Consider the following 13,234-nt stretch of genomic DNA (forward strand, 5'->3'; position numbering starts at 1 on the left):
CTTTCCAGACAGATACAACCCCAGGCCTGGGCAGACGCGTGGTGAGAAGGCAGAGCTGGATTTCGGTCCCTCTCACCCCTGCAGCCGGTCACCCTTGTGCAGTGCACAGACTCCTCAGTGCAGGCGCCCTCTGTGATGGGTGGTGGTGGAATTTCTCGGCAGAGAGAGCAGCAGGATTAGAGGCGCTGAGGCAGGATGGTGTTCAAGAAACACCGGGGAGACCAGTGTCATGGGAGCCAAGTGGGCAAAGTGGGATTGAAGGAGATGAGGTCAGACTTGGGGTTCACTGATACTGATTGTATTTCTAATAAGATATTTCGTATATATTAGTTCAAAGAACTTTCATATATGATTTTACATGACTTTTACAGCAACCCATCATAAGCTCAAAGAAGTTTACAAAAAACTAAGTAATATGATTAGCAAGTATAGGAGTTTAGAAATTAACTGAAGTCCTCTGTTTTCAGCACTTTTTATTAAACAGTGCCTCAAAGATGAGTAATTTTAAGGCATTAAACCTTAAAAAAAAAAATCAGTTCCCTAACAGAGTTCTGTTTTTACAAAGCAGACCTTGCTAAACTCTGTGTTGTGATTTTGAAGCATCAGGTAACTATTCTCCTTTTCTACAGTTAACTTTAATACATTAAATTTTTTTTTCTATTGCTGTAATTTAGATGTTTTTTTGTAAAACCGTTTACATCTAGTTTCTTATTTTAATGAGTCTCTAAAATATTATCTGTCATCTCACAACACATTTCAGAAATGTGGCACTTTAACCCAAACCATGTAATTGTTACAAAATTAATAAAAATCTCTCCACTTCTTTGGCTGAAAGAATCCTCTGCCTATTAATCAGGGCTGTCCTGTGCATTTCTTTCAGCTGGAGATGGAAAAGCTTCAGCTCCAAGCCCTTGAGCAAGAGCACAAGAAGCTGGCCACCCGCCTGGAGGAGGAGCGAGGCAAGAACAAGCACGTGGTCCTGATGCTGGTCAAGGAGTGCAAGCAGCTCTCAGGCAAAGTCCTAGAGGAGGCCCAGAAGCTAGAAGAGGTGATGGCCAAACTGGAAGAGGAGAAGAAAAAGACGAGTGCGTTAGAAGAGGAACTCGCCGCTGAGAAACGAAGAAGCACAGAAATGGAAGCTCAGATGGAAAAACAGCTCTCAGAGTTTGACACAGAGCGGGAACAGCTTCGTGCCAAGCTGCACCGAGAAGAAGCACACACCACTGACCTCAAAGAGGAGATAGACAAGATGAAGAAGATGATCGAGCAACTGAAAAGGGGAAACGACAGCAAACCCAGCCTCTCTCTCCCCCGGAAGACAAAAGATAGACGTTTGGTCTCTATATCTGTGGGAACAGAGGGACTGATGACAAGATCTGTTGCATGCCAGACAGACTTAGTGATAGAGAGCACTGACCCCGTGAAGAAGTCACCTTTGACGGTGCCTGTAAAGCCTGCCATGGGGAGCCCCCTAGTTTCCGCCAGTGCGAAGGGGAATGCGTGTGCCAGTGCCGACTTGGTCAGGCCAGGTATCGACAGGCAGGCTTCCCACGGTGACTTGACTGGTTCCTCTCTGCCCACTGTCCCACCTCCAAACGCAAACAGAATTGAGGAAAATGGACCGAGCAGCGGCTCAACACCAGATTTAACCAGTAGCACATCCCCGCTTCCCAGCACCGCCGCCCCGGCCGCAGGGCACATGCCCGCCCCACCTCCTCACAGTTTACATTCACCGTGTGCCAACGCGCCTCTGCATCCAGGCCTGAACCCGCGAATCCAAGCGGCTCGGTTTCGATTTCAGGGCAATGCTAATGACCCAGACCAAAACGGGAACACCACCCAAAGTCCTCCATCCAGAGATGTATCTCCTACAAGTCGTGACAACCTAGTGGCCAAACAGCTAGCTCGGAGTACTGTGACCCAAGCACTGTCAAGATTTACGAGCCCTCCAGCGGGAGCGCCCCCGAGACCTGGAGTGCCCCCCACGGGGGACGTTGGCACCTACCCCCCGGTCGGTCGGACCAGTTTAAAGACTCCCGGTGCCGCACGAGTTGACAGAGGAAACCCTCCTCCCATCCCTCCCAAAAAGCCAGGGCTCTCCCACACTCCTCCACCGCACCCGCAGCTCAAGGTTGTCATGGATAGCGGCAGGGCCTCCAGTGCAGGGGCCAAAGTTGATAACAAAACTGTGGCTTCGCCTCCTTCCAGTTTGCCACAAGGGAACAGGGTAATAAGTGAGGAGAATCTCCTTAAGTCTTCCTCCCCTCAGCTGCCACCAAAACCATCCATAGATTTAACTGTGGCACCTGCAGGCTGTGCCGTTTCAGCCCTGGCCACGTCTCAGGTGGGTGCCTGGCCTGCTGAAACCCCTGGACTGAACCAACCTGCATGTTCAGAAAGTTCCCTTGTCATCCCCACCACCATTGCCTTTCGCTCTTCCATAAACCCTGTTAGTGCCTCATCCTGTAGAGCAGGTGCCTCAGACAGCCTCCTGGTAACAGCATCAGGTAAAGGGATTGGAATGTTATACCCTTCTTTAAGAATGTGGCCTGTCCTCTCACTTGCCTTTGTTTCCTTCACATTGCCTTGAAACGTTTTTTTTAATTTGATACTTTTTTTTTTTCCTATTTCTTTCCTCTCTTTTTTTGTGTTTTTCTTTAAAGGCTCCGGGGTATGGTGATTCATCTTGCTAAATGAATTGTGGTTTTGTTATGCTAAGTGTTGTCTTCTTTTAAAAATAACCTGAAAGTAGTGGTTTTGGAGCACATGGAGACCATTAATTTAGAGAGACTGAAGCATTTCCATGGGAGGAAGGGCTTGTCCTTCTTATTAAATATCTGTCTCAGAAGACTTCTGTATTAGTGAGCCATCGCCAGACAGTCAGTTCTGTCCCTTCTGAGATGACATTTGAAAGAATGCTTTCAAGTAGTTATTGACACTACAGTCAACCTTGGATTATCAAATTGATTAGAGGTGTTCTGTAATTGGTATATCCTAAGTTTTAATATCAGTTTGGTGTTTATTTTTTTTAACCTCAAAAATAGTGTGTATATTTGTAAATCTCTGTTCTAAGTTTAGTTTATTTCAGAAGTTATTTAGAGCTGTCATCTCCTAACACTTGAGCACAGATGGATAACATAGCATGTGGGCTATATTAGAGAAGGTTTCCATTGCAGATGTGGTTTATGAAGTCACCGAATCTGGGACTCTTGAACAAAGAATCGATAAAGAACTGGATTTTTCCCTTTCGTTATATAGTGCTAGAGGAAGCATTGCTTTTTATTGGCGTTCATCTTTCACTGAGTAAATGTGGCTCTAAAATAATGTTACGGTGTCATAGTTCTGTTGAAACTTTGCAGGGTCTCTTCTACCCCAGGATCTTAGTGGTTAGTAGAGACTGTTGGTTCTAATGAGAGAGAACTTTAAGAATTAAAGGAAGATCTGAGCTGTGTTATATTTAAAATTTAGGGAGAAGCATGGGAATAAGAAAAACAGGTAGTACTGTACTTGCTAAATATCAGGTAATGAGAGCATTATAACGGGACTTATTTATCCAATTATAAGCTGTCTCCTTGAAATCAAGCTCTTTGAGAGGCTAGATTCATATTTTAAGGGGCGAAATTGGGAATTGGAAACAGCATGGACTTTGATATCAGTCAGATCTGCCTTGGAATCTAGGCTCTGCCATTTACAACTGTATGTTTTGGGGGATTTTTCTTGAACTGAGCAACTTTTCTCATCCTTAACATGGAGCTTATGCTGCTCATATTGGGGAGGGTGGCTGTTAGGAGGATTTAATATCATAACGTACAAAGAGCATGGTATTGAGCTTAGAGCAGCATGAGTGATGAACAAAAAGAGGTGCTATTACTGCTTCAATTTACTGTTGCTTAAAGCATTTTGAAAATTTGCTTTAGAATTGACTCTGGTATTGCTTTGGGATGTCTTTCCAGGCATTGAGCATTCCATATTTTTTTTTAATCTAAAATGGTATTACTGAGCTGGATGGCCTTTCTAATGGCCTAAAATGATGTTAGCTGTTTCCCACAAGTTAAATCCACCCTCAAAGGAGGAATTTTTGCTACCATTCAGGAGCATCAGAGAATGTGCTGTAAGGACTTAAGGTAGTTGCAAAACACAAGTTCCAAAAATGTTTGGGGACATGGCAGTGCTGTTGACATAAATGCATAGACTATAAAACAGAAAACACTTCCTGGGATATATGAATTTTGCCAGTTTTTTAAAAAATACAAAGCCATCTTTGCTTTATACCCCAGTGATTTGCCAGTAGTTGCCTTGGTCATTACTGTGTTCCAGAGTTCAGCTCCAAATGCCCTTTGTTTCCCATGGAAAACCTTTACAATCAGGATCCGTGACTGAAGAACTTTTGACAGCAGGATTTTAAGTTAACCTTTAAAGTCAGAGAATTCCTAGTCCATTATTTATTCACTAAAATGCCCTGCCTAGGATACAATGGGATTTTGGATAAAGGAACCATAGCTCCTCTGAAGAAACACCTTTGCTTGTGTCTAGAGAACAAAAGAGGATAAATAGTGGAACCAAAGAAATAACAGTCACTGAAGATCCGTGAAACTGGTTCCTCATTTTCTGTTCTCTGATTTTGCAGTTTGGCCAAAATATTCTTAGAACTGCAGGATTGCATTTGGTGCGGTAACAAGCTTTTTTGTTGTTTGATTATAAGATATAGTCTATTAGGAGAAAATGGAGGCAGTGGAAGTTGTTAGTCATCAGCAAGAATTTACTGAACATCCATTCTATTGGGGGATAGAAATGTTATTGCAGTTACATAGTTGGGGTGTATAACTCAACCGTGGATGTAGGTCAACCTAAACTTTCCAAATGAGATATAGGATTTCACCTGTTTTCCATTTAGATGCCCCTGTTTTTGCTGCTGTGCCCACTGCAACTAGGAAGCGCCCCCCATCCTCCTTCCTAACCTACCTGTGCCTGGGTCAGCATGTGCCTCGCCAAAGCATAGGCTCAGTGAAGGGTATGCATCTTGTAAATAGCCACTAATGTCATTGTGATTGGTAAGAGCAGGACATGGGGACAGAGCATGTCTATCAAATACCTGGTTGATGTGTTTTCCAATGTCGGTGATGAAAAAAGCACTGGACTGAGTATAAAAATACAACGTTAGTCCATTTCTGCTCCTTGCTATGTATTACCCTAAAGAGCAAATTCTCTCCGAGCTATTAGTTTTTCCATCTAAAAATGAAAGCACTGAACCAAAAAAGTAGTAATAGTTCCAAACCAAAAAGATGTATTAAAATTGCCTGTTGAATTTTTCAAATAGCATCTCACTACCTCTCCCTCTTTGGAAATCTAGATCCTATGATCTTTCAAACTCTAAAAATCTGTTTCTGTGTCAGCTTATATGTATGATAAACAATTATGGTTATATGAAAGCACTGAGGAGAATTGCAATGACGAAAGATACCACTTTAATGAATTGTGTTGTAAATTACTCTAACTCGATTAGCAGTTTTATAGCCAAATGTTAAATTTTAAAATAACCTTTAAAATTATAAACAAATTAGAATTTCTTGCTGCTGCTGACCTTGTCAAATGAACACATTTTAATTGTTAGGTGAACAGAAGCCTAAACCAGAAATCACCCCAGGCAACTGAGTTTCCATACCCTTGCAAGTGTTGTTTCTGTTTTTTTAAAAAAATTATTATTTGATACATTTTATTTAATTTGGTTCAGATTTTTTTCCTTAGGTAAACATATATTTAAAAAATTATCCTCCATGTTTAATTGGCTTAATGGCTAAGTCAGAAAACGAGATTGATCTGAGCTATGAATGAGATTAACCTTCTCCACACTCTGAAGCTGATGCCAGAAGCTGTTCTTCACTCCTCTGCCATTGCATGTTCTGTCTGTTCCCTTCATCACTGCACGTTCTGCCAGATGCTCACTTTTACTAATGTTTGCACATGATACTGCAAAGCTGAATGACCTTTTTCTAACATCATTAAAGTAGCTGTATGACTGCAGGTCTGTTCTATCATTACTTAACCAGTCAACTAAATATTATCACTTTTATCATTGTCCGGAATTTCAAATGAACAGTAAAGTCTCATGGTGAAGTTTTATTTTTCCCATCTTTATAGCAGGATTTATTATAATAACTTAAGCTTGCCTGTGCTGGAGAAAATTGAAGTGATAGTGGAGATTTAAAAAAATGTAGTTAAACTTTAAGAATACTTGGTATTTATAAAGCATTTTTCACTTTTAAAAGATTATTAAGTATATTTAAAATAAGAAAATAAAATTGATATATATTCTTCTGGAGTTTTGTATAACAGAACTGTAAGACTCTTGAGTGGTCTAGAGATTGAGAAAATTTTTGAGTAAAATATTTTGTCTTAAGATAGCTTAACATTAGAAATGGAGTTTCCCAGGAAATTATCTCCATAATGGAATATTTCCATTAAAAATGTTAAAATATATTTGTATTTTAATTGTCCCCCAAAGTCTAGAATTGTATTAAAAAAAGAAAAAACAAAACCCAAAAGAATAGGAAACCATTTAATATATACCAGTTGATATTCTTAAAAGGGTGTCGAGAACTGAGACCCCTGGGGTGAGGTAGAGGGATTGAGAGAGACAGACAGAGGGAGAGACAGAAAGGGGACTGGGGTCAAGGTCGGGAGGGAGGAAAGGGAGAGAGACAGATAGACTGACTGAGCATGAGCCACAGTCCCTCCTATTCCACAGAGGACCACAGTGCCAATGTGTTTGAATTGCTTTTGTGTTTGCTTTGCAGTCAAGGTTTCATACCTTGGTGTTTATAATTTCTCTGTTTATTTCTAATAAGTACTGATTTAATTTTTGTGGGCTTGTTTTTTTGTTTGTTTTTAAGAAAATACAAAAGGTAAAATGTTATCAGAGAGGAGCCTTCTTGTAAGTATGAAGTAAAAAATCTTACTTTTGTAAGAAGAGCTAATGAATATCAATGGGAAAATATTGTAAAGTTTAGATAAATATTTAATTTTGTGAGCAATGAATTTTATGTTATTGCAGTCTAATAGGGTAAAAGCAATGAATTACTCAGAGACCCAAATAATTGATTCTGAAGATATAATATCCAGTTTTTAATAAGCAGTTTCATTTGTAGAAACTGCTTTGTTTTTTTTCCCCAAAGAATCTTTAAAGTACTGAGAAATACTTTGATATGTACTTTTTTTTAATACTTAGTGAAATAATTTAAGGCCAATAATTCAAGATTCAGTTATGAGTTTATTACATATTAATATAACACCCATGTACTTAGAATATTATCCTGTTACCAAGGTGCAGGGAATATAAAAGCTCCACTGTTGTATCTTACTACAGAGAATGTTACCAGACAGAGGTAGAAAGCGTACCCCAGGAGTGAATATGTGCACGTGTGCCCCATATACACACCAACTTTCAGGTTTTTGGGGCTCCATAAGGAAGAAATAAAAATGACTTATTTTGAAAGTTAATTGTATGTAAGCCTAAAATACACTAAGTACCTATATATCATGTTAAATAAACATTTTTACTTTACTGTTTTTACAGCCTTTTGATCAAGGGAGGATTCAGAAAATTTTCCATGCTATATGCAACCGACTTCACACACTTAACAGATTCTCTTCTAAAGCTGCTAAATACTGATGAGAAATCTCTATGATAACTCTTAACGACTTTTGTTAAAACTATATGGTAGAGTGTTCTGTTTTGTTGGCTGATGAAAAGTTTTTGGTACAAAATGTGAAGGTGGTCAGGTGACATAGTCTTCAAAATTGTGTATTGAATATTTGTTCTGGTATAGTCTATATATGTTGTGCTTCTATTAGCTCTTGACACTGAATAGAAGTTGGCTGCCCATTATTTTTCTTCCCAAATAAGGGAATTCAAGGAATGTAAATAGATTCCTTGAGAGTATTTGGTCCATCTCAGTGGTTTATGTAAAATTTATATTAAGTACCTTGGAAACATTGTAGAAAAAGGAAAATTTCTATTTTTTAGAATTATCTCTATCTTATACCTAAAGATATCTATCAGTTGATACCCAAAATTGAGGAAATCTGTACATAATTTTAAAATTCAAATTGTTTTGAAACCCTGAGGAGGAGTTTGAACTTTCAAATCGAGACAGCTTTCTTAGTTTCCTAAAACCAATCACCCCTTTAACACTTATCTGTGCAAGACTGACGACTAAAAGTAATTTGTCACCATGTATGTTAATTTAACTAGCAGTAGATATAAGATTGAAATAACAGTACAGATTTATGCTAAAGTAAATATTAACAGATTGATAATGTTAGAAACCACGTAATCCTCTAGGGGTACATGTTCATGTGTCTGTGTGTGTGTGTAATTCAGAAAGGAGTGGGTAATATCTGTCTCTTGACCTTGCTCCTACTCTCTAACTAGGGTCACTTTAACCCACAGGCTGGTCACCCTCCCTAACCCCTTTGCTAATGAGTGGTGGTCCTGCCCCCCTGGCTGGCAGGCCCACCCTTCTTCAGCAAGCTGCTGCCCAGGGAAATGTCACTTTATTATCAATGCTGCTTAATGAAGAAGGACTGGACATAAATTACTCCTGTGAAGATGGCCATTCTGCCTTGTATTCTGCTGCTAAGAATGGACATACAGGTAAGATGGTGCCATCTTACCTCACTGTATCACCCTCTTGCAAAAGGATGCAGAATCAAAAGCACCTGTAACCACTGTTATGAGCAAAAGGTGAATTTAGGTTTCAAATTTTCTCTTTCAGGTAGAATAAATAACTTTTTTACATGATTTAAAGATTTTATAAGCATTTTAAAAATCCAAATTGGACAGTTCCGTAACAATCTAAACTTTTACTGCAGATAGCAGAAAGTTATCTCTGTTTTACGCACAATGAAATGTATTCAGTTTGTAGAAATTTGGGGTCTAGTAACTGTAAAGCACATTTTCAAATAAAGCCCCCCCATACGTTATCACTTTGGCCAGGACAAAATAGCTCTAATTTGTCTGTTAGAAATAGCTGGTGTCTGTGAAAGCAAAGCCTTAGGGCTTTAGCACATGCTGCAGTGAGGGAAAGTTTGAGTAGTTAGGAAAGGTCATGGGTCTGAAATTGTTCTGTAGTTGGAACAATTCATAGTTATTTGGATTTTTTTAAGAGAACGGAAAGGTTGTACAATTATAAACGACATATCGATGAAGTCGGGGAATTAATCTTGTTCCTTGAAAAGCAAATCTTAGAGTCAAATATACTAAAACATACAGTAGTGCAGATAAAGAGATGATTCGATGGCAAGCAAAAAGTCAAATAGCATTGCATATGTAAGCCATGTGATCCTTGGATAATTCACATAATGTGGCTTCCTTGGAAGTTTTCAGAGCTTCTCTCTGTTCGGGTGGACTACATGCAAGATTCTAGTGAACTACAAGATGATAGCTTTTAAAAGTATTTTGGAGTACTTCTTCAAAAGTACTGTGGGAATTTTCTCTAAAGAAATTCAGTCTAGTTAATAACATGTGGAATGTGAGGTCTAGGTGCTATTTTTGCCTGAGTCTGATGACTTTGTGTGGGTTCTCCTTGATCTTCATTCAGGGAGTTAAGTATAAGATGACCACAACATGAAAGCATTTTAAAGATTAAATTAAACATCATAAAGTAAGAATTTAACTATTTAAATACAAAGAATGGTATATCAATTTGGTGAATGGATTTTGTACTCCATCCAGTAATATTATTTTTGGGAATTGACTTATGGGAAAATCTGATAAAACATTTTCTGACATATGACAGTCCTTTCACTCATCAGCAGCTCCTCTCCCCCCGTCCCGCCAAAAAAAAGAGAAAGAAATCATGTCTTAGGTGGTGACTCTGGGGTATTACAATCCTGGGGGAAAGGGGCCGCTTTTCCTTTATAATAGTCTATGGAGTCTCACAGCGGCCCTGAAAAAAATTGTCAGATGAGCTGTGCATGAGAGAGGTCCCTTGGGGTTAGTGTTTGTCTACAGCTCGTACAGAATTTGGTTCATCATGACTCTAAGTGGGGAATTAAAATGGCTTTCTATTAAAATCCATAGACTGTGTGAGATTGCTGCTGAATGCAGAAGCCCAAGTCAATGCTGCTGATAAAAATGGCTTCACACCCTTGTGTGCTGCAGCTGCTCAGGGACATTTCAAGTAAGTGATGCTCTTAATTCTTTTTTTTTTTTCCTATGAAAAGAGCCTCTTTATAATTTGCACACATATTTTAGTTCTGGCTGAATGTGTAAACTAGTGCTTAAGATCCATTGGCAAATAAATTCAACTAAACATATTTGAGAATTTAAATGCAAAGTAGGATCCTAAATTTGCTCTTCTTTTTTTTTGTTGTTGTTTGTTTTTTATACAGCAGGTTCTTATTAGTTATCAATTTTATACACATCAGTGTATACATGTCAATCCAAATCTCCTAATTCATCCCACCGCCACCCCCATCCCCCCACTGCTTTCCTTACTTGGTGTCCATACGTTTGTTCTCTGCATCTGTGTCTCAACTTCTGCCCTGCAATCCGGCTCATCTGTACCATTTTTCTAGGTTCCACATACCTGCGTTAATATACGATATTTGTTTTCCTCTTTCTGAATTACTTCACTCTGTATGACAGTCTCTAGATGCATCCACATCTCAACAAATGACTCAATTTTGTTCCTTTTTATGGCTGAGTAATATTCCATTGTAGATATGTACCACATCTTCTTTATCCATTTGTCTGTTGATGGGCATTTAGGTTGCTTCCATGACCTGGTTATTGTAAATAGTGCTGCAATGAACATTGGGGTGCATGTGTCTTTTTGAATTATGGTTTTCTCTGGGTATATGCCCAGTAGTGGGATTGCTGAATCATATGGTAATTCTATTTTTAGTTTTTTAAAGAACCTCCATACTGTTCTCCATAGTGGCTATATCAATTTACATTCCCACCAACAGTGCAAGAGGGTTCCGTTTTCTCCACTCCCTCTCCAGCATTTGTTTTTTGTAGATGATGATGCCCATTCTAACCTGGTGTGAGGTGATACCTCATTGTCATTTTGATTTGCATTTCTCTAATAATTAGTGATGTTGAGCAGCTTACCATATGCTTCTTGACCATCTGTATGTCTTCTTTGGAGAAATGTCTATCTACGTCTTCTGCCCATTTTTGGATTGGGTTGTTTCTTTCTTTAATATTGAGCCGCATGAGCTGTTTATATATTTTGGAGATTAATCCTTTCTCCGTTGATTCGTTTGCAACTATTTTCTCCCATTCTGAGGGTTGTCTTTTTGTCTTGTTTATGGTTTCCTTTGCTGTGCAAAAGCTTTGAAGTTTCATTAGGTCCTATTTGTTTATTTTTGTTTTTATTTCCATTACTCTAGGAGGTGGATCAAAAAAGACCTTGCTGTGATTTATGTCAAAGAGTGTTCTTCCTATGTTTTCCTCTAAGAGTTTTATAGTGTCCGATCTTACAATTAGGTCTCTAGTCCATTTTGAGTTTATTTTTGTGTATGGTGTTAGGGAGTGTTCTAATTTCATTCTTTTACATTTAGCTATCCAGTTTTCCCAGCACCACTTATTGAAGAGACTGTCTTTTCTCCATTGTATGTCTTGGCCTCCTTTGTCATAGATTAGTTGACCATAGGTGTGTGGGTATATCTCTGGGCTTTCTGTCTTGTTCCATTGATCTGTGTTTCTGTTTTTGTGCCAGTACCATATTGTCTTGATTACTGTAGCTTTGTAGTATAGTCTGAAGTCAGGGAGTCTGATTCCTCTAACTCTGTTTTTTTCCCTCAAGACTGCTTTGGCTATTCGGGGTCTTTTGTGTCTCCATACAGATTTTAAGATTATTTGTTCTAGTGCTGTAAAAAATGCCATTGAAATTTGATAGGGATTGCATTGAATGTGTAGATTACTTTGGGTGGTATAGTCATTTTCACAATATTGATTCCTTCAATCCAAGATCATGGTATATCTCTCCATCTGTTGGTATCATCTTTAATTTGTTTCATCAGTGTCTTATAATTTTCTGCATATAGATCTTTTGTCTCCCAAGGTAGGTTTATTCCTAGGTATTTTTTTCTTTCTGTTGCAGTGGTAAATGGGAGTGTTTCCTTAATTTCTCTTTCAGATTTTTCATCATTAGTGTATAGGAATGCAAGAGATTTCTGTGCATTAATTTTGTATCCTGCAACTTTACCAAATTCATTAATTAGCTCTAGTAGTTTTCTGGTGGCATTTTTAGGATTCTCTATGTATAGTATCATGTCATCTGCAAACAGTGACAGTTTTACTTCTTCTTTTCCAATTTGTATTCCTTTTATTTCCTTTTCTTCTCTGATTGCCGTGACTAGGACTTCCAAAACTATGTTGAATAATGGTAGTGAGAGTGGACAGCCTTGTCTTGTTCCTGATCTTAGAGGAAATGGTTTCAGTTTTTCACCATTGAGAATGATGTTTGCTGTGGGTTTGTCATATATGGCCTTTATATGTTGGTTCCTATAAAGAATCAACCTGGTTGGAACCTTGAGGTAGGTTCCCTCTATGCCCACTTTCTGGAGAGTTTTTTTTTTTTTTTTTTTTTTGCGGTATGCAGGCCTCTCACTGTTGTGGGCTCTCCCCTTGCAGAGCACAGGCCCCGGACGTGCAGGCTCAGTATCCACGGCTCACGGGCCCAGCCACTCCATGGCATGTGGACCAGGGCACGAACCTGTGTCCCCTGTGTCGGCAGGCAGACCCCCAACCACTGCGCCACCAGGGAAGCCCCTCTGGAGAGTTTTTATCATAGATGGGTGTTGAATTTTGTCAGAAGCTTTTTCTGCATCTATTGAGATGATCATGTGATTTTTGTTCTTCAGTTTGTTAATATGGTGTATCACTTTGATTTGCATATATTGAAGAATCCTTGCATCCCTGGGATAAATCCCACTTGATCATGGTGTGTGATCCTATTAATGTGTTGTTGGATTCTGTTTTCTAGTATTTTGTTGAGGATTCTTGCATCTATATTCATCGGTGATATTGGTCTGTAATTTTCTTTTTTTGTAGTATCTTTGTCTGGTTTTGGTATCAGGGTGATGGTGGCCTCATAGAATGAGTTTGGGAGTGTTCCTTCCTCTGCAATTTTTTGGAAGAGTTTGAGAAGGATGGGTGTTAGCTCTTCTCTAAATGTTTGATAGAATTCACCTGTGAAGCCATCTTGTCCTGGACTTTTGTTTG

The 13,234-nt window shown here is 39.0% G+C and overlaps 1 protein-coding gene across 4 annotated transcripts in view; it reads left to right on the plus strand.

Annotated features, from left to right (window-relative positions):
* The window catches only part of CTTNBP2 (cortactin binding protein 2), a 175,428-nt gene that overhangs the window by 94,894 nt on the left and 67,300 nt on the right, over window positions 1–13,234 (plus strand). For all 4 annotated transcript variants that reach the window (XM_032643252.1, XM_032643249.1, XM_032643253.1 and 1 more), the window contains 3 exons: window positions 881–2,507; window positions 8,450–8,653; window positions 10,082–10,181. In XM_032643252.1, coding sequence (XP_032499143.1) covers window positions 881–2,507; window positions 8,450–8,653; window positions 10,082–10,181 — 1,931 coding nt within the window. The remainder of the gene's footprint in view (window positions 1–880; window positions 2,508–8,449; window positions 8,654–10,081; window positions 10,182–13,234) is intronic.

Source organism: Phocoena sinus, chromosome 9 (assembly GCF_008692025.1).
Source record: "Phocoena sinus isolate mPhoSin1 chromosome 9, mPhoSin1.pri, whole genome shotgun sequence".
NCBI classification, from domain to species: Eukaryota; Metazoa; Chordata; class Mammalia; order Artiodactyla; family Phocoenidae; genus Phocoena; species Phocoena sinus.